The following is a 22202-nucleotide window of genomic DNA, read 5'->3' as shown; positions in this document are numbered from 1 at the left end:
GGAGCCATGACGTAGATTTCACTAGCTGCTGTCCGCACGCAGCAGGGGGAGGAGACTCAGCAGTCACATGATATCTTCCCTCACTGATCAGGAGCCATGACGTAGATTTCACTAGCTGCCGTCCGCACGCTCCAGGGGGAGGAGACTCAGCAGTCACATGATATCTCCCCTCACTGATCAGGAGCCATGATGTAGATTTCACTAGCTGCCGTCCGCACGCTCCAGGGGGAGGAGACTCAGCAGTCACATGATATCTCCCCTCACTGATTAGGAGCCATGACGTAGATTTCAGTAGCTGCCGTCCGCACGCTCCAGGAGGAGGAGACTCAGCAGTCACATGATATCTCCCCTCACTGATCAGGAGCCATGACGTAGATTTCACTAGCTGCTGTCCGCACGCTCCAGGGGGAGGAGACTCAGCAGTCACATGATATCTCCCCTCACTGATCAGGAGCCATGATGTAGATTTCACTAGCTGCCGTCCGCACGCTCCAGGGGGAGGAGACTCAGCAGTCATATGATATCTCCCCTCACTGATCAGGAGCCCTGATGTAGATTTCACTAGCTGCCGTCCGCACGCTCCAGGGGGAGGAGACTCAGCAGTCACATGATATCTCCCCTCACTGATCAGGAGCCATGACGTAGATTTCACTAGCTGCCGTCCGCACGCTCCAGGGGGAAGAGACTCAGCAGTCACATGATATCTCCCCTCACTGATCAGGAGCCATGATGTAGATTTCACTAGCTGCTGTCCGCACGCTCCAGGGGGAGGAGACTCAGCAGTCACATGATATCTCCCCTCACTGATCAGGAGCCATGATGTAGATTTCACTAGCTGCTGTCCGCACGCTCCAGGAGGAGGAGACTCAGCAGTCACATGATATCTCCCCTCACTGATCAGGAGCCATGACGTAGATTTCACTAGCTGCTGTCCGCACGCTCCAGGGGGAGGAGACTCAGCAGTCACATGATATCTCCCCTCACTGATCAGGAGCCATGATGTAGATTTCACTAGCTGCTGTCCGCACGCTCCAGGGGGAGGAGACTCAGCAGTCACATGATATCTCCCCTAACTGATCAGGAGCCATGACGTAGATTTCACTAGCTGCTGTCCGCACGCAGCAGGGGGAGGAGACTCAGCAGTCACATGATATCTCCCCTTACTGATCAGGAGCCATGATGTAGATTTCACTAGCTGCTGTCCGCACGCTCCAGGGGGAGGAGACTCAGCAGTCACATGATATCTCCCCTCACTGATCAGGAGCCATGACGTGGATTTCACTAGCTGCTGTCCGCACGCTCCAGGGGGAGAAGACTCAGCAGTCACATGATATCTCCCCTCACTGATCAGGAGCCATGACGTAGATTTCACTAGCTGCTGTCCGCACGCAGCAGGGGGAGGAGACTCAGCAGTCACATGATATCTCCCCTTACTGATCAGGAGCCATGATGTAGATTTCACTAGCTGCTGTCCGCACGCTCCAGGGGGAGGAGACTCAGCAGTCACATGATATCTCCCCTCACTGATCAGGAGCCATGACGTAGATTTCACTAGCTGCTGTCCGCACGCACCAGGAGGAGGAGACTCAGCAGTCACATGATATCTCCCCTCACTGATCAGGAGCCATGACGTAGATTTCACTAGCTGCCGTCTGCACGCACCAGGGGGAGGAGACTCAGCAGTCACATGATATCTCCCCTCACTGATCAGGAGCCATGACGTAGATTTCACTAGCTGCCGTCTGCACGCACCAGGGGGAGGAGACTCAGCAGTCACATGATATCTCCCCTTACTGATCAGGAGCCATGATGTAGATTTCACTAGCTGCTGTCCGCACGCTCCAGGGGGAGGAGACTCAGCAGTCACATGATATCTCCCCTCACTGATCAGGAGCCATGACGTAGATTTCACTAGCTGCTGTCCGCACGCTCCAGGGGGAGAAGACTCAGCAGTCACATGATATCTCCCCTCACTGATCAGGAGCCATGACGTAGATTTCACTAGCTGCTGTCCGCACGCAGCAGGGGGAGGAGACTCAGCAGTCACATGATATCTCCCCTTACTGATCAGGAGCCATGATGTAGATTTCACTAGCTGCTGTCCGCACGCTCCAGGGGGAGGAGACTCAGCAGTCACATGATATCTCCCCTCACTGATCAGGAGCCATGACGTAGATTTCACTAGCTGCTGTCCGCACGCACCAGGAGGAGGAGACTCAGCAGTCACATGATATCTCCCCTCACTGATCAGGAGCCATGACGTAGATTTCACTAGCTGCCGTCTGCACGCACCAGGGGGAGGAGACTCAGCAGTCACATGATATCTCCCCTCACTGATCAGGAGCCATGACGTAGATTTCACTAGCTGCCGTCTGCACGCACCAGGGGGAGGAGACTCAGCAGTCACATGATATCTCCCCTCACTGATCAGGAGCCATGACGTAGATTTCACTAGCTGCTGTCTGCACGCACCAGGGGGAGGAGACTCAGCAGTCACATGATATCTCCCCTCACTGATCAGGAGCCATGACGTAGATTTCACTAGCTGCCGTCCGCACGCTCCAGGGGGAGGAGAATCAGCAGTCACATGATATCTCCCCTCACTGATCAGGAGCCATGATGTAGATTTCACTAGCTGCTGTCCGCACGCTCCAGGGGGAGGAGACTCAGCAGTCACATGATATCTCCTCTCACTGATCAGGAGCCATGACGTAGATTTCACTAGCTGCCGTCCGCACGCTCCAGGGGGAGGAGACTCAGCAGTCACATGATATCTCCCCTCACTGATCAGGAGCCATGATGTAGATTTCATTAGCTGCCGTCCGCACGCTCCAGGGGGAGGAGACTCAGCAGTCACATGATATCTCGCCTCACTGATCAGGAGCCATGACGTAGATTTCACTAGCTGCCGTCCGCACGCTCCAGGGGGAGGAGACTCAGCAGTCACATGATATCTCCCCTCACTGATCAGGAGCCATGATGTAGATTTCACTAGCTGCTGTCCGCACGCTCCAGGGGGAGGAGACTCAGCAGTCACATGATATCTCCCCTCACTGATCAGGAGCCATGATGTAGATTTCACTAGCTGCTGTCCGCACGCTCCAGGGGGAGGAGACTCAGCAGTCACATGATATCTCCCCTCACTGATCAGGAGCCATGATGTAGATTTCACTAGCTGCTGTCCGCACGCTCCAGGAGGAGGAGACTCAGCAGTCACATGATATCTCCCCTCACTGATCAGGAGCCATGACGTAGATTTCACTAGCTGCTGTCCGCACGCTCCAGGGGGAGGAGACTCAGCAGTCACATGATATCTCCCCTCACTGATCAGGAGCCATGATGTAGATTTCACTAGCTGCTGTCCGCACGCTCCAGGGGGAGGAGACTCAGCAGTCACATGATATCTCCCCTCACTGATCAGGAGCCATGACGTAGATTTCACTAGCTGCTGTCCGCACGCTCCAGGGGGAGGAGACTCAGCAGTCATATGATATCTCCCCTCACTGATCAGGAGCCATGATGTAGATTTCACTAGCTGCTGTCCGCACGCTCCAGGGGGAGGAGACTCAGCAGTCACATGATATCTCCCCTCACTGATCAGGAGCCGTGACGTAGATTTCACTAGCTGCTGTCCGCACGCTCCAGGGGGAGGAGACTCAGCAGTCACATGATATCTCCTCTCACTGATCAGGAGCCATGATGTAGATTTCACTAGCTGCTGTCCGCACGCTCCAGGGGGAGGAGACTCAGCAGTCACATGATATCTCCCCTCACTGATCAGGAGCCATGACGTAGATTTCACTAGCTGCCGTCCGCACGCTCCAGGGGGAGGAGACTCAGCAGTCACATGATATCTCCCCTCACTGATCAGGAGCCATGATGTAGATTTCACTAGCTGCTGTCCGCACGCTCCAGGGGGAGGAGACTCAGCAGTCACATGATATCTCCCCTCACTGATCAGGAGCCATGATGTAGATTTCACTAGCTGCTGTCCGCACGCTCCAGGAGGAGGAGACTCAGCAGTCACATGATATCTCCCCTCACTGATCAGGAGCCATGACGTAGATTTCACTAGCTGCTGTCCGCACGCTCCAGGGGGAGGAGACTCAGCAGTCACATGATATCTCCCCTCACTGATCAGGAGCCATGATGTAGATTTCACTAGCTGCTGTCCGCACGCTCCAGGGGGAGGAGACTCAGCAGTCACATGATATCTCCCCTCACTGATCAAGAGCCATGACGTAGATTTCACTAGCTGCCGTCCGCACGCTCCAGGGGGAGGAGACTCAGCAGTCATATGATATCTCCCCTCACTGATAAGGAGCCATGATGTAGATTTCACTAGCTGCTGTCCGCACGCTCCAGGGGGAGGAGACTCAGCAGTCACATGATATCTCCCCTCACTGATCAGGAGCCATAACGTAGATTTCACTAGCTGCTGTCCGCACGCAGCAGGGGGAGGAGACTCAGCAGTAACATGATATCTCCCCTCACTGATCAGGAGCCATGACGTAGATTTCACTAGCTGCTGTCCGCACGCACCAGGGGGAGGAGACTCAGCAGTCACATGATATCTCCCCTTACTGATCAGGAGCCATGATGTAGATTTCACTAGCTGCTGTCCGCACGCTCCAGGGGGAGGAGACTCAGCAGTCACATGATATCTCCCCTCACTGATCAGGAGCCATGACGTAGATTTCACTAGCTGCTGTCCGCACGCTCCAGGGGGAGGAGACTCAGCAGTCATATAAGATCTCCCCTCACTGATCAGGAGCCATAACGTAGATTTCAGTAGCTGCCGTCCGCACGCACCAGGAGGAGGAGACTCAGCAGTCACATGATATCTCCCCTCACTTATCAGGAGCCATGACGTAGATTTCACTAGCTGCCGTCCGCACGCTCCAGGGGGAGGAGACTCAGCAGTCATATGATATCTCCCCTCACTGATCAGGAGCCATGATGTAGATTTCACTAGCTGCTGTCCGCACGCTCCAGGGGGAGGAGACTCAGCAGTCACATGATATCTCCCCTCACTGATCAGCAGCCATGACGTAGATTTCACTAGCTGCTGTCCGCACGCTCCAGGAGGAGGAGACTCAGCAGTCACATGATATCTCCCCTCACTGATCAGGAGCCATGACGTAGATTTCACTAGCTGCTGTCCGCACGCTCCAGGGGGAGGAGACTCAGCAGTCACATGATATCTCCCCTCACTGATCAGGAGCCATGATGTAGATTTCACTAGCTGCTGTCTGCACGCTCCAGGGGGAGGAGACTCAGCAGTCACATGATATCTCCCCTCACTGATCAGGAGCCATGACGTAGATTTCACTAGCTGCCGTCCGCACGCTCCAGGGGGAGGAGACTCAGCAGTCATATGATATCTCCCCTCACTGATCAGGAGCCATGATGTAGATTTCACTAGCTGCTGTCCGCACGCTCCAGGGGGAGGAGACTCAGCAGTCACATGATATCTCCCCTCACTGATCAGGAGCCATGACGTAGATTTCACTAGCTGCTGTCCGCACGCAGCAGGGGGAGGAGACTCAGCAGTAACATGATATCTCCCCTCACTGATCAGGAGCCATGACGTAGATTTCACTAGCTGCTGTCCGCACGCACCAGGGGGAGGAGACTCAGCAGTCACATGATATCTCCCCTTACTGATCAGGAGCCATGATGTAGATTTCACTAGCTGCTGTCCGCACGCTCCAGGGGGAGGAGACTCAGCAGTCACATGATATCTCCCCTCACTTATCAGGAGCCATGACGTAGATTTCACTAGCTGCCGTCCGCACGCTCCAGGGGGAGGAGACTCAGCAGTCATATGATATCTCCCCTCACTGATCAGGAGCCATGATGTAGATTTCAATAGCTGCCGTCCGCACGCTCCAGGGGGAGGAGACTCAGCAGTCACATGATATCTCCCCTCACTGATCAGGAGCCATGACGTAGATTTCACTAGCTGCTGTCCGCACGCAGCAGGGGGAGGAGACTCAGCAGTAACATGATATCTCCCCTCACTGATCAGGAGCCATGACGTAGATTTCACTAGCTGCTGTCCGCACGCACCAGGGGGAGGAGACTCAGCAGTCACATGATATCTCCCCTTACTGATCAGGAGCCATGATGTAGATTTCACTAGCTGCTGTCCGCACGCTCCAGGGGGAGGAGACTCAGCAGTCACATGATATCTCCCCTCACTGATCAGGAGCCATGACGTAGATTTCACTAGCTGCTGTCCGCACGCTCCAGGGGGAGGAGACTCAGCAGTCATATGAGATCTCCCCTCACTGATCAGGAGCCATAACATAGATTTCAGTAGCTGCCGTCCGCACGCACCAGGAGGAGGAGACTCAGCAGTCACTTGATATCTCCCCTCACTTATCAGGAGCCATGACGTAGATTTCACTAGCTGCTGTCCGCACGCACCAGGAGAAGGAGACTCAGCAGTCACATGATATCTCCGATCACTGATCAGGAGCCATGACGTAGATTTCACTAGCTGCTGTCCGCACACTCCAGGGGGAGGAGACTCAGCAGTCACATGATATCTTCCCTCACTGATCAGGAGCCATGATGTAGATTTCACTAGCTGCTGTCCGCACGCTCCAGGGGGAGGAGACTCAGTAGTCACATGATATCTCCCCTCACTGATCAGGAGCCATGACGTAGATTTCACTAGCTGCTGTCCGCACGCACCAGGGGGAGGAGACTCAGCAGTCACATGATATCTCCCCTTACTGATCAGGAGCCATGATGTAGATTTCACTAGCTGCTGTCCGCACGCTCCAGGGGGAGGAGACTCAGCAGTCACATGATATCTCCCCTCACTGATCAGGAGCCATGACGTAGATTTCACTAGCTGCTGTCCGCACGCTCCAGGGGGAGGAGACTCAGCAGTCATATAAGATCTCCCCTCACTGATCAGGAGCCATAACGTAGATTTCAGTAGCTGCCGTCCACACGCACCAGGAGGAGGAGACTCAGCAGTCACATGATATCTCCCCTCACTTATCAGGAGCCATGACGTAGATTTCACTAGCTGCCGTCCGCACGCTCCAGGGGGAGGAGACTCAGCAGTCATATGATATCTCCCCTCACTGATCAGGAGCCATGATGTAGATTTCACTAGCTGCTGTCCGCACGCTCCAGGGGGAGGAGACTCAGCAGTCACATGATATCTCCCCTCACTGATCAGCAGCCATGACGTAGATTTCACTAGCTGCTGTCCGCACGCTCCAGGAGGAGGAGACTCAGCAGTCACATGATATCTCCCCTCACTGATCAGGAGCCATGACGTAGATTTCACTAGCTGCTGTCCGCACGCTCCAGGGGGAGGAGACTCAGCAGTCACATGATATCTCCCCTCACTGATCAGGAGCCATGATGTAGATTTCACTAGCTGCTGTCTGCACGCTCCAGGGGGAGGAGACTCAGCAGTCACATGATATCTCCCCTCACTGATCAGGAGCCATGACGTAGATTTCACTAGCTGCCGTCCGCACGCTCCAGGGGGAGGAGACTCAGCAGTCATATGATATCTCCCCTCACTGATCAGGAGCCATGATGTAGATTTCACTAGCTGCTGTCCGCACGCTCCAGGGGGAGGAGACTCAGCAGTCACATGATATCTCCCCTCACTGATCAGGAGCCATGACGTAGATTTCACTAGCTGCTGTCCGCACGCAGCAGGGGGAGGAGACTCAGCAGTAACATGATATCTCCCCTCACTGATCAGGAGCCATGACGTAGATTTCACTAGCTGCTGTCCGCACGCACCAGGGGGAGGAGACTCAGCAGTCACATGATATCTCCCCTTACTGATCAGGAGCCATGATGTAGATTTCACTAGCTGCTGTCCGCACGCTCCAGGGGGAGGAGACTCAGCAGTCACATGATATCTCCCCTCACTTATCAGGAGCCATGACGTAGATTTCACTAGCTGCCGTCCGCACGCTCCAGGGGGAGGAGACTCAGCAGTCATATGATATCTCCCCTCACTGATCAGGAGCCATGATGTAGATTTCAATAGCTGCCGTCCGCACGCTCCAGGGGGAGGAGACTCAGCAGTCACATGATATCTCCCCTCACTGATCAGGAGCCATGACGTAGATTTCACTAGCTGCTGTCCGCACGCAGCAGGGGGAGGAGACTCAGCAGTAACATGATATCTCCCCTCACTGATCAGGAGCCATGACGTAGATTTCACTAGCTGCTGTCCGCACGCACCAGGGGGAGGAGACTCAGCAGTCACATGATATCTCCCCTTACTGATCAGGAGCCATGATGTAGATTTCACTAGCTGCTGTCCGCACGCTCCAGGGGGAGGAGACTCAGCAGTCACATGATATCTCCCCTCACTGATCAGGAGCCATGACGTAGATTTCACTAGCTGCTGTCCGCACGCTCCAGGGGGAGGAGACTCAGCAGTCATATGAGATCTCCCCTCACTGATCAGGAGCCATAACATAGATTTCAGTAGCTGCCGTCCGCACGCACCAGGAGGAGGAGACTCAGCAGTCACTTGATATCTCCCCTCACTTATCAGGAGCCATGACGTAGATTTCACTAGCTGCTGTCCGCACGCACCAGGAGAAGGAGACTCAGCAGTCACATGATATCTCCGATCACTGATCAGGAGCCATGACGTAGATTTCACTAGCTGCTGTCCGCACACTCCAGGGGGAGGAGACTCAGCAGTCACATGATATCTTCCCTCACTGATCAGGAGCCATGATGTAGATTTCACTAGCTGCTGTCCGCACGCTCCAGGGGGAGGAGACTCAGTAGTCACATGATATCTCCCCTCACTGATCAGGAGCCATGACGTAGATTTCACTAGCTGCCGTCCGCACGCTCCAGGGGGAGGAGACTCAGCAGTCACATGATATCTCCCCTCACTGATCAGGAGCCATGATGTAGATTTCACTAGCTGCCGTCCGCACGCTCCAGGGGGAGGAGACTCAGCAGTCACATGATATCTCCCCTCACTGATCAGGAGCCATGACGTAGATTTCACTAGCTGCTGTCCGCACACTCCAGGGGGAGGAGACTCAGCAGTCACATGATATCTTCCCTCACTGATCAGGAGCCATGATGTAGATTTCACTAGCTGCTGTCCGCACGCTCCAGGGGGAGGAGACTCAGCAGTCACATGATATCTCCCCTCACTGATCAGGAGCCATGATGCCCATTGCCGCCCAGGATGGTGCAGTAAGGCTGCCTGTGCAACCTCCCCCCCCCCAGCCAGAGGGGCCCCGCCAGGAGCCACACACACGTGCACAAGCTGACGGCACCGGAAGCTCGCCCCAGCCGCCCGAAGCTCTGAGCAGTGCCGCCATCCACACATGTGGCCTCCCACTGGTATCACGGCTTGCAGCTCTCTGCGTTCCCCACCTCGGCCACCACAGAAGCAGAGAGTCTGCTGAAGTGCTGTCTGGGAGTGAGCATTCCTTTTGTGTTTGGTAAGTTGAGGGGGTAGTGGGGGTGAGTTCCTGGTGGTGGCAGCTCCGGGGCTCACCTGCGCTCCCCCACTTTTGTGTAACAGGCAGGTTTGGGGGCCCCAGGCAGTGGCAGAGCTCGGGGCCCTTACTTGTTATGTGCACCCGTGTCTGAGTGCACTACATCTCCCAGGATTCAGCTCCATCCAGAAAGACTGGCACAGAACCCTCTCGGGAAAAAGGAAAGAGGGTGGTTTCTGCTTTACATCAGCTCCGCCTGCTGCTCCAACTCCTCCATACTCACCAAGAAATGCTCCCCTGAACGTGAACTCCTCCTTGTAACTGCATGCCGACATACTCGCCCGGGGCTTCTCCTCCTATGCCCTTGTTGGCGTGTACATTCCAGCTGATGCCGAGGTCAGAACTGCCCTGTGCAATCTCAGCAATACCACCACACAGTGGGAGATGTCCCTCCCAGACTCGCTGTTCATCATCATGGGGGATCTCAGTAATACTGCCACACAGTGGGAGATGTCCCTCCCAGACTCGCTGTTCATCATCATGGGGGATCTCAGTAATACTGCCACACAGTGGGAGATGTCCCTCCCAGACTCCCTGTTCATCATCATGGGGGATCTCAGTAATACCGCCACACAGTGGGAGATGTCCCTCCCAGACTCACTGTTCATCATCATGGGGGATCTCAGTAATACTGCCACACAGTGGGAGATGTCCCTCCCAGACTCCCTGTTCATCATCATGGGGGATCTCAGTAATACCGCCACACAGTGGGAGATGTCCCTCCCAGACTCGCTGTTCATCATCATGGGGGATCTCAGTAATACCGCCACAGTGGGAGATGTCCCTCCCAGACTCCCTGCTCATCATCATGGGGGATCTCAGTAATACCGCCACACAGTGGGAGATGTCCCTCCCAGACTCGCTGTTCATCATCATGGGGGATCTCAGTAATACCACCACACAGTGGGAGATGTCCCTCCCAGACTCGCTGTTCATCATCATGGGGAATCTCAGTAATACCACCACACAGTGGGAGATGTCCCTCCCAGACTCGCTGTTCATCATCATGGGGGATCTCAGTAATACCACCACACAGTGGGAGATGTCCCTCCCAGACTCACTGCTCATCATCATGGGGGATCTCAGTAATACCGCCACACAGTGGGAGATGTCCCTCCCAGACTCCCTGTTCATCATCATTGGAGATCTCAGTAATACCGCCACACAGTGGGAGAGGTCCCTCCCAGACTCCCTGTTCATCATCATGGGGGATCTCAGTAATACCACCACACAGTGGGAGATGTCCCTCCCAGACTCCCTGTTCATCATCATGGGGGATCTCAGTAATACCACCACACAGTGGGAGATGTCCCTCCCAGACTCACTGTTCATCATCATCGGGGATCTCAGTAATACCGCCACCTAGTGGGAGAGATCCCTCCCAGACTCGCTGTTCATCATCATGGGGGATCTCAGTAATACCACCACACAGTGGGAGATGTCCCTCCCAGACTCGCTGTTCATCATCATGGGGGATCTCAGTAATACCACCACACAGTGGGAGATGTCCCTCCCAGACTCACTGTTCATCATCATGGGGGATCTCAGTAATACTGCCACACAGTGGGAGAGGTCCCCCCCAGACTCGCTGTTCATCATCATCATGGGGGATCTCAGTAATACTGCCACACAGTGGGAGATGTCCCTCCCAGACTCACTGTTCATCATCATGGGGGATCTCAGCAATACCACCACACATTGGGAGATGTCCCTCCCAGACTCACTGTTCATCATCATGGGGGATCTCAGTAATACCGCCACACAGTGGGAGATGTCCCTCCCAGACTCGCTGTTCATCATCATCGGGGATCTCAGTAATACTGCCACACAGTGGGAGATGTCCCTCCCAGACTCGCTGTTCATCATCATGGGGGATCTCAGTAATACCGCCACACAGTGGGAGATGTCCCTCCCAGACTCCCTGTTCATCATCATTGGAGATCTCAGTAATACCGCCACACAGTGGGAGAGGTCCCTCCCAGACTCGCTGTTCATCATCATGGGGGATCTCAGTAATACTGCCACACAGTGGGAGATGTCCCTCCCAGACTCGCTGTTCATCATCATGGGGGATCTCAGTAATACTGCCACACAGTGGGAGATGTCCCTCCCAGACTCCCTGTTCATCATCATGGGGGATCTCAGTAATACCGCCACACAGTGGGAGATGTCCCTCCCAGACTCACTGTTCATCATCATGGGGGATCTCAGTAATACTGCCACACAGTGGGAGATGTCCCTCCCAGACTCCCTGTTCATCATCATGGGGGATCTCAGTAATACCGCCACACAGTGGGAGATGTCCCTCCCAGACTCGCTGTTCATCATCATGGGGGATCTCAGTAATACCGCCACAGTGGGAGATGTCCCTCCCAGACTCCCTGCTCATCATCATGGGGGATCTCAGTAATACCGCCACACAGTGGGAGATGTCCCTCCCAGACTCGCTGTTCATCATCATGGGGGATCTCAGTAATACCACCACACAGTGGGAGATGTCCCTCCCAGACTCGCTGTTCATCATCATGGGGAATCTCAGTAATACCACCACACAGTGGGAGATGTCCCTCCCAGACTCGCTGTTCATCATCATGGGGGATCTCAGTAATACCACCACACAGTGGGAGATGTCCCTCCCAGACTCACTGCTCATCATCATGGGGGATCTCAGTAATACCGCCACACAGTGGGAGATGTCCCTCCCAGACTCCCTGTTCATCATCATTGGAGATCTCAGTAATACCGCCACACAGTGGGAGAGGTCCCTCCCAGACTCCCTGTTCATCATCATGGGGGATCTCAGTAATACCACCACACAGTGGGAGATGTCCCTCCCAGACTCCCTGTTCATCATCATGGGGGATCTCAGTAATACCACCACACAGTGGGAGATGTCCCTCCCAGACTCACTGTTCATCATCATCGGGGATCTCAGTAATACCGCCACCTAGTGGGAGAGATCCCTCCCAGACTCGCTGTTCATCATCATGGGGGATCTCAGTAATACCACCACACAGTGGGAGATGTCCCTCCCAGACTCGCTGTTCATCATCATGGGGGATCTCAGTAATACCACCACACAGTGGGAGATGTCCCTCCCAGACTCACTGTTCATCATCATGGGGGATCTCAGTAATACTGCCACACAGTGGGAGAGGTCCCCCCCAGACTCGCTGTTCATCATCATCATGGGGGATCTCAGTAATACTGCCACACAGTGGGAGATGTCCCTCCCAGACTCACTGTTCATCATCATGGGGGATCTCAGCAATACCACCACACATTGGGAGATGTCCCTCCCAGACTCACTGTTCATCATCATGGGGGATCTCAGTAATACCGCCACACAGTGGGAGATGTCCCTCCCAGACTCGCTGTTCATCATCATCGGGGATCTCAGTAATACTGCCACACAGTGGGAGATGTCCCTCCCAGACTCGCTGTTCATCATCATGGGGGATCTCAGTAATACCGCCACACAGTGGGAGATGTCCCCCCCAGACTCACTGTTCATCATCATGGGGGATCTCAGTAATACTGCCACACAGTGGGAGATGTCCCTCCCAGACTCACTGTTCATCATCATGGTGGATCTCAGTAATACCGCCACACAGTGGGAGATGTCCCTCCCAGACTCGCTGTTCATCATCATGGGGGATCTCAGTAATACCACCACACAGTGGGAGATGTCCCTCCCAGACTCACTGTTCATCATCATGGGGGATCTCAGTAATACTGCCACACAGTGGGAGATGTCCCTCCCAGACTCACTGTTCATCATCATGGGGGATCTCAGTAATACCGCCACACAGTGGGAGATGTCCCTCCCAGACTCCCTGCTCATCATCATGGGGGATCTCAGCAATACTGCCACACAGTGGGAGATGTCCCTCCCAGACTCCCTGTTCATCATCATGGGGGATCTCAGTAATACCGCCACACAGTGGGAGATGTCCCTCCCAGACTCACTGTTCATCATCATGGGGGATCTCAGTAATACTGCCACACAGTGGGAGATGTCCCTCCCAGACTCGCTGTTCATCATCATGGGGGATCTCAGTAATACCGCCACACAGTGGGAGATGTCCCCCCCAGACTCACTGTTCATCATCATGGGGGATCTCAGTAATACTGCCACACAGTGGGAGATGTCCCTCCCAGACTCGCTGTTCATCATCATGGGGGATCTCAGTAATACTGCCACACAGTGGGAGATGTCCCTCCCAGACTCGCTGTTCATCATCATGGGGGATCTCAGTAATACCGCCACACAGTGGGAGATGTCCCTCCCAGACTCGCTGTTCATCATCATGGGGGATCTCAGTAATACTGCCACACAGTGGGAGATGTCCCTCCCAGACTCGCTGTTCATCATCATGGGGGATCTCAGTAATACCGCCACACAGTGGGAGATGTCCCCCCCAGACTCACTGTTCATCATCATGGGGGATCTCAGTAATACTGCCACACAGTGGGAGATGTCCCTCCCAGACTCACTGTTCATCATCATGGGGGATCTCAGTAATACCGCCACACAGTGGGAGATGTCCCCCCCAGACTCACTGCTCATCATCATGGGGGATCTCAGTAATAGTGCCACACAGTGGGAGATGTCCCTCCCAGAATCACTGTTCATCATCATGGGGGATCTCAGTAATACCGCCACACAGTGGGAGATGTCCCCCCCAGACTCACTGTTCATCATCATGGGGGATCTCAGCAATACTGCCACACAGTGGGAGATGTCCCTCCCAGACTCACTGCTCACCATCATGGGGGATCTCAGTAATACCGCCACACAGTGGGAGATGTCCCTCCCAGACTCACTGTTCATCATCATGGGGGATCTCAGTAATACCGCCACACAGTGGGAGATGTCCCTCTCAGACTCGCTGTTCATCATCATGGGGGATCTCAGTAATACCGCCACACAGTGGGAGATGTCCCTCCCAGACTCACTGTTCATCATCACGGGGGATCTCAGCAATACCACCACACAGTGGGAGATGTCCCTCCCAGACTCCCTGTTCATCATCATGGGGGATCTCAGTAATACCACCACACAGTGGGAGATGTCCCTCCCAGACTCACTGTTCATCATCATGGGGGATCTCAGTAATACCGCCACACAGTGGGAGATGTCCCTCCCAGACTCACTGTTCATCATCATGGGGGATCTCAGTAATACCGCCACACAGTGGGAGATGTCCCTCCCAGACTCACTGCTCACCATCATGGGGGATCTCAGTAATACCGCCACACAGTGGGAGATGTCCCTCCCAGACTCACTGTTCATCATCACGGGGGATCTCAGCAATACCACCACACAGTGGGAGATGTCCCTCCCAGACTCCCTGTTCATCATCATGGGGGATCTCAGTAATACCACCACACAGTGGGAGATGTCCCTCCCAGACTCACTGTTCATCATCATGGGGGATCTCAGTAATACTGCCACACAGTGGGAGATGTCCCTCCCAGACTCACTGTTCATCATCATGGGGGATCTCAGTAATACCGCCACACAGTGGGAGATGTCCCTCCCAGACTCACTGCTCACCATCATGGGGGATCTCAGTAATACCGCCACACAGTGGGAGATGTCCCTCCCAGACTCACTGTTCATCATCATGGGGGATCTCAGTAATACCGCCACACAGTGGGAGATGTCCCTCCCAGACTCGCTGTTCATCATCATGGGGGATCTCAGTAATACCGCCACACAGTGGGAGATGTCCCTCCCAGACTCACTGTTCATCATCATGGGGGATCTCAGTAATACCGCCACACAGTGGGAGAGGTCCCTCCCAGACTCGCTGTTCATCATCATGGGGGATCTCAGCAATACCACCACACAGTGGGAGATGTCCCTCCCAGACTCACTGTTCATCATCATGGGGGATCTCAGTAATACCGCCACACAGTGGGAGATGTCCCTCCCAGACTCGCTGCTCATCATCATGGGGGATCTCAGTAATACCGCCACACAGTGGGAGATGTCCCTCCCAGACTCCCTGTTCATCATCATGGGGGATCTTAGTAATACCACCACACAGTGGGAGATGTCCCTCCCAGACTCGCTGTTCATCATCATGGGGGATCTCAGTAATACCGCCACACAGTGGGAGATGTCCCTCCCAGACTCCCTGTTCATCATCATGGGGGATCTCAGTAATACCACCACACAGTGGGAGATGTCCCTCCCAGACTCGCTGCTCATCATCATGGGGGATCTCAGTAATACCGCCACACAGTGGGAGATGTCCCTCCCAGACTCCCTGTTCATCATCATGGGGGATCTCAGTAATACCACCACACAGTGGGAGATGTCCCTCCCAGACTCGCTGTTCATCATCATGGGGGATCTCAGTAATACCGCCACACAGTGGGAGATGTCCCTCCCAGACTCACTGTTCATCATCATGGGGGATCTCAGTAATACCGCCACACAGTGGGAGATGTCCCTCCCAGACTCGCTGCTCATCATCATGGGGGATCTCAGTAATACCGCCACACAGTGGGAGATGTCCCCCCCAGACTCCCTGCTCATCATCATGGGGGATCTCAGTAATACCGCCACACAGTGGGAGATGTCCCTCCCAGACTCACTGCTCATCATCATGGGGGATCTCAGTAATACCGCCACACAGTGGGAGATTTCCCTCCCAGACTTGCTGTTCATCATCATGGGGGATCTCAGCAATACTGCCACACAGTGGGAGATGTCCCTCCCAGACTCACTGTTCATCATCATGGGGCATCTCAGTAATACCGCCACACAGTGGGAGATGTCCCTCCCAGACTCACTGTTCATCATCATGGGGGATCTCAGTAATACCGCCACACAGTGGGAGATGTCCCTCCCAGACTCACTGCTCATCATCATGGGGGATCTCAGTAATACCACCACACAGTGGGAGATGTCCCTCCCAGACTCCCTGTTCATCATCATGGGGGATCTCAGTAATACCGCCACACAGTGGGAGATGTCCCTCCCAGACTCACTGTTCATCATCATGGGGGATCTCAGTAATACCGCCACACAGTGGGAGATGTCCCTCCCAGACTCACTGTTCATCATCATGGGGGATCTCAGTAATACCGCCACACAGTGGGAGATGTCCCTCCCAGACTCACTGCTCATCATCATGGGGGATCTCAGTAATACCACCACACAGTGGGAGATGTCCCTCCCAGACTCCCTGTTCATCATCATGGGGGATCTCAGTAATACCGCCACACAGTGGGAGATGTCCCTCCCAGACTCCCTGTTCATCATCATGGGGGATCTCAGTAATACCGCCACACAGTGGGAGAGGTCCCTCCCAGACTCGCTGTTCATCATCATGGGGGATCTCAGTAATACCGCCACACAGTGGGAGATGTCCCTCCCAGACTCGCTGTTCATCATCATGGGGGATCTCAGTAATACCGCCACACAGTGGGAGATGTCCCTCCCAGACTCGCTGCTCATCATCATGGGGGATCTCAGTAATACCGCCACACAGTGGGAGATGTCCCTCCCAGACTTACTGTTCATCATCATGGGGGATCTCAGTAATACCGCCACACAGTGGGAGATGTCCCTCCCAGACTCGCTGTTCATCATCATGGGGGATCTCAGTAATACCACCACACAGTGGGAGAGGTCCCTCCCAGACTCGCTGTTCATCATCATGGGGGATCTCAGTAATACCGCCACAATGGGAGATGTCCCTCCCAGACTCACTGTTCATCATCATCGGGGATCTCAGTATACCGCCACACAGTGGGAGATGTCCCTCCCAGACTCCCTGTTCATCATCATGGGGGATCTCAGTAATACCGCCACACAGTGGGAGATGTCCCTCCCAGACTCACTGTTCATCATCATGGGGGATCTCAGTAATACCGCCACACAGTGGGAGATGTCCCTCCCAGACTCCCTGTTCATCATCATGGGGGATCTCAGTAATACTGCCACACAGTGGGAGATGTCCCTCCCAGACTCCCTGTTCATCATCATGGGGGATCTCAGTAATACCGCCACACAGTGGGAGATGTCCCTTCCAAAATTCCTTGTTCATCATCATGGGGGATCTCAGTAATACCGCCACACAGTGGGAGATGTCCCTCCCAGACTCACTGTTCATCATCATGGGGGATCTCAGTAATACCGCCACACAGTGGGAGATGTCCCTCCCAGACTCCCTGTTCATCATCATGGGGGATCTCAGTAATACCGCCACACAGTGGGAGATGTCCCTCCCAGACTCACTGCTCATCATCATGGGGGATCTCAGTAATACCGCCACACAGTGGGAGATGTCCCTCCCAGACTCACTGTTCATCATCATGGGGGATCTCAGTAATACCGCCACACAGTGGGAGATGTCCCTCCCAGACTCACTGTTCATCATCATGGGGGATCTCAGTAATACTGCCACACAGTGGGAGATGTCCCTCCCAGACTCGCTGTTCATCATCATGGGGGATTTCAGTAATACCGCCACACAGTGGGAGATGTCCCTCCCAGACTCACTGTTCATCATCATGGGGGATCTCAGTAATACCGCCACACAGTGGGAGATGTCCCTCCCAGACTCGCTGTTCATCATCATGGGGGATCTCAGTAATACCGCCACACAGTGGGAGATGTCCCTCCCAGACTCGCTGTTCATCATCATGGGGGATCTCAGTAATACCGCCACACAGTGGGAGATGTCCCTCCCAGACTCCCTGTTCATCATCATGGGGGATCTCAGTAATACCACCACACAGTGGGAGATGTCCCTCCCAGACTCGCTGTTCATCATCATGGGGGATCTCAGTAATACCGCCACACAGTGGGAGATGTCCCTCCCAGACTCCCTGTTCATCATCATGGGGGATCTCAGTAATATTGCCACACAGTGGGAGATGTCCCTCCCAGACTCCCTGTTCATCATCATGGGGGATCTCAGTAATACCGCCACACAGTGGGAGAGGTCCCTCCCAGACTCCCTGTTCATCATCATGGGGGATCTCAGTAATACCGCCACACAGTGGGAGATGTCCCTCCCAGACCCGCTGCTCATCATCATGGGGGATCTCAGTAATACCGCCACACAGTGGGAGATGTCCCTCCCAGACTCACTGTTCATCATCATGGGGGATCTCAGTAATACCGCCACACAGTGGGAGATGTCCCTCCCAGACTCCCTGCTCATCATCATGGGGGATCTCAGTAATACTGCCACAGAGTGGGAGATGTCCATCCCAGACTCGCTGTTCATCATCATGGGGGATCTCAGTAATACCGCCACACAGTGGGAGATGTCCCTCCCAGACTCACTGTTCATCATCATGGGGGATCTCAGTAATACCACCACACAGTGGGAGATGTCCCTCCCAGACTCCCTGTTCATCATCATGGGGGATCTCAGTAATACCACCACACAGAGGGAGAGGTCCCTCCCAGACTCGCTGTTCATCATCATGGGGGATCTCAGTAATACCACCACACAGTGGGAGAGGTCCCTCCCAGACTCACTGCTCATCATCATGGGGGATCTCAGTAATACCGCCACACAGTGGGAGATGTCCCTCCCAGACTCGCTGTTCATCATCATGGGGGATAACAGGGCCAACCTCCGCCATGAGCTGCCACGCCTCCACCAGCACGTCACCCGCCCCACCAGATACGCCAACACCCTCGACCACTGCTACGCGGTCCTGAGAGACGCATACAAAGCCATCCCGCGGGCAGCACTAGGCTCATCTGACCGCTGCCTCATCCACCCGATACCCACTTACAGGAGGCGTCTGCAAACTGCTCCTCAAGTCCACCAAAGTGTGGTCAGCTACAACTCCAAGCCTGCTTCTGCTGTATGCACTGGAAGGCCCTGGTAGCAGCATTCTGGAATAGGGATACCTGTGAATACTTAGCTCTTTTTCATGAAAAAATACAAATGGCAGCAGCAATCAAATACCAGCAAAAGAAAGCTCTATTTGTGAGAAGAAAAGGGGGTGAAACTCATTTGGGTGGTAAGTTGTATGACGGAGCAATAAAACATTAAAGTTGTGAAGAGCTGAATTGTAAAAAAATGGCCTGGTCACTAAAGGGGTGCAAACCTCTGGGCCTCAACTGGTTAAAGTGGAACCCAAGTGATATGGAAGCTGCCATATGTATTTCCTTTCAACCACTTGAGGACCATGATGTTAAACCCCCCTAGTGACCAGGCTATTTTCCCTAATCAGGCCACTGCAGCTTTAAGGCCTTGCTGCAAGGCCGCACAACTCAGCACACAGTGATTCCCCCCCCATCCCCCACTCTCCCCACCAACAGAGCTTTCTGCTGGTGGGGTCAGATCACCCTCAGATGTTTGTTTATTTATAAATAAATATGTCTTTATTTTTTATTAAATTTCTTGTGTTTTTGTAATTATTTTAATTCCCCTCCCCCCGTCTGCCTATCACAGCGATTGGCTGTCATAAGCTTCAGCCTATCATTAATGATCGCTCCTCTGTCCCCCACGGGGACAGCCATGTCGCACGGCAGTCCCCAGTGCAGCGCTGCCTTAGATCACAGCGCTGTACTAACTAATTAGATGGCGGTTTCATCGTCTAACAGTCTCCGAGTGGTGATCGCCGCTGAAAAACTGAAGCTCCGCCTTCCAAGCAGAGATGTGCAAGCTTCCGCGTACGCCAATCGGCATTAGCCGGTCCTGGGGCTGCCCCCACGGTCACGTCCAATTGCGTGACGCAGTCGTTATGTAGTTAAACAATGTAGATGGCCTGGCAGGTCCGCTGATCTGTTTGGCTGCTGTAATGTCTGAATCACACCAGAAACAAGCATGCAGCTAATCTTGTCAGTTCTGGTAGCCAGACAACTGGTATTGCTTAAAAGGTAATTAATATAACAGCCTCCATATCACTCTCAACTCGGGCTCACTTTAATGTATTTTAATTGTAATTTTTATTTATGGCCACAAGATGGTGCTACAACATTATCCTGGGTCACCTAGGAAGTTTTTCATCGTTTTTTTCTTTTCACTTTACTTTCATTATTATGAATGAACATGGCTCCTGATTGGAGCCATGTTTATTCATATCCATGGACTTTGAAATGGCTCAGGGATCACATGTTCCCATACACGAATCTCAGAAATGTAAGTCCAGCCGTGAACAAGTGGCAGGTGCGCGCCATGGATTGACAGGAAGCGCCTGTACACCGTGTTTACAAGATAGAGGCACAAACAGGACGCGTATATTTACGACCAGCTTCTGTGAAGAGGTTAAGATGACAAAACTCTAACAAGTCTACAGAGCATAACCCCGAATCAGGCCAGTCTGTGAGCAGCAATACAGCCACACCAGCAATAACCATCCACATTATCCTATATTACTGCTGATTACTCACCTGTTCTGCCCTCTGTAACATTGTCCTCCTCTTTACTTGTCCTCATCATGCCTCCCTCCTCCATAGACTGCTGATCACTCCTCACATATGTCTCTTCTTCCTCCTCTTTACTTGTCCTCATCATGCCTCCCTCCTCCATAGACTGCTGATCACTCCTCACATACGTCTCTTCTTCCTCTTTACTTGTCCTCATCACGCCTCCCTCCTCCATAGACTGCTGATCACTCCTCACATACGTCTCTTCTTCTTCCTCTTTATATGTCCTCATCATGCCTCCCTCCTCCATAGACTGCTGATCACTCCTCACATATGTCTCTTCTTCTTCCTCTTTACTTGTCCTCATCATGCCTCCCTCCTCCATAGACTGCTGATCACTCCTCACATACGTCTCTTCTTCTTCCTCTTTATATGTCCTCCTCATGTCTCCCTCCTTCATAGTCTGCTGATCACTCCTCACATATGTCTCTTCTTCTTCCTCTTTACTTGTCCTCATCATGTCACCCTCCTCCATAGACTGCTGATCACTCCTCACATATGTCTCTTCTTCTTCCTCTTTACTTGTCCTCATCATGTCACCCTCCTCCATAGACTGCTGATCACTCCTCACATATGTCTCTTCTTCTTCCTCTTTACATGTCCTCATCATGTCACCCTCCTCCATAGACTGCTGATCACTCCTCACATACGTCTCTTCTTCTTCCTCTTTATAGGTCCTCATCATGTCACCCTCCTCCATAGACTGCTGATCACTCCTCACATATGTCTCCTCTTCTTCCTCTTTACTTGTCCTCATCATGTCACCCTCCTCCATAGACTGCTGATCACTCCTCACATATGTCTCTTCTTCATCCTCTTTAACCACAGCACTTACATGTATCAGTTCTCCACCCTAAGTGCCCCAAAATGAGAGATAATGTAAGTTGTGACCACAGATAACAGCACATGCAGAAGGAAAATGTAATACAGTTCAGAGTCTCTGAAGACCCCCAGTCCCACCTACCTGATAATGGCCGAGGGGAGCGAGATCATCCTGTGGAGAATCCTGGGAATAAAGAGGACCTGTACATCTCTCTGGTGGGTTTCTGTTACTGGGTACATCTGTAGGAAACACACACACTGACTGAATACATTGTCTCTATGTGTTTATCAGATGATGAGGGATCTAGGTGGACAGTCCTGGGAATAAAGAGGACCTGTACATCTCTCTGGTGGGTTTCTGTTACTGGATACATCTGTAGGAAACACACACACACTGACTGAATACATTGTCTCTATGTGATTATCAGATGATGGAGGAT

At 53.2% G+C, this 22202-nt stretch overlaps 1 protein-coding gene across 1 annotated transcript in view; it reads right to left on the bottom strand.

The window, feature by feature from the left end:
* LOC137545210 (zinc finger protein 84-like) overlaps positions 1-21127 on the bottom strand; it is a 55781-nt gene extending 34654 nt beyond the window's left edge. Inside the window, exon 1 of the mRNA XM_068266335.1 lies at positions 20905-21127. Within this exon, the coding sequence (XP_068122436.1) occupies positions 20905-21115 (211 nt within the window). The 5' untranslated portion in view covers positions 21116-21127. The remainder of the gene's footprint in view (positions 1-20904) is intronic.
* Between the last annotated feature and the right edge of the window lie 1075 nt (positions 21128-22202).

This window comes from Hyperolius riggenbachi, chromosome 2, assembly GCF_040937935.1.
Source record: "Hyperolius riggenbachi isolate aHypRig1 chromosome 2, aHypRig1.pri, whole genome shotgun sequence".
Taxonomy (NCBI): Eukaryota; Metazoa; Chordata; class Amphibia; order Anura; family Hyperoliidae; genus Hyperolius; species Hyperolius riggenbachi.
The sequence above is the reverse complement of the archived record's forward strand: the minus strand, read 5'-3'. Positions and strand labels throughout refer to the sequence as shown.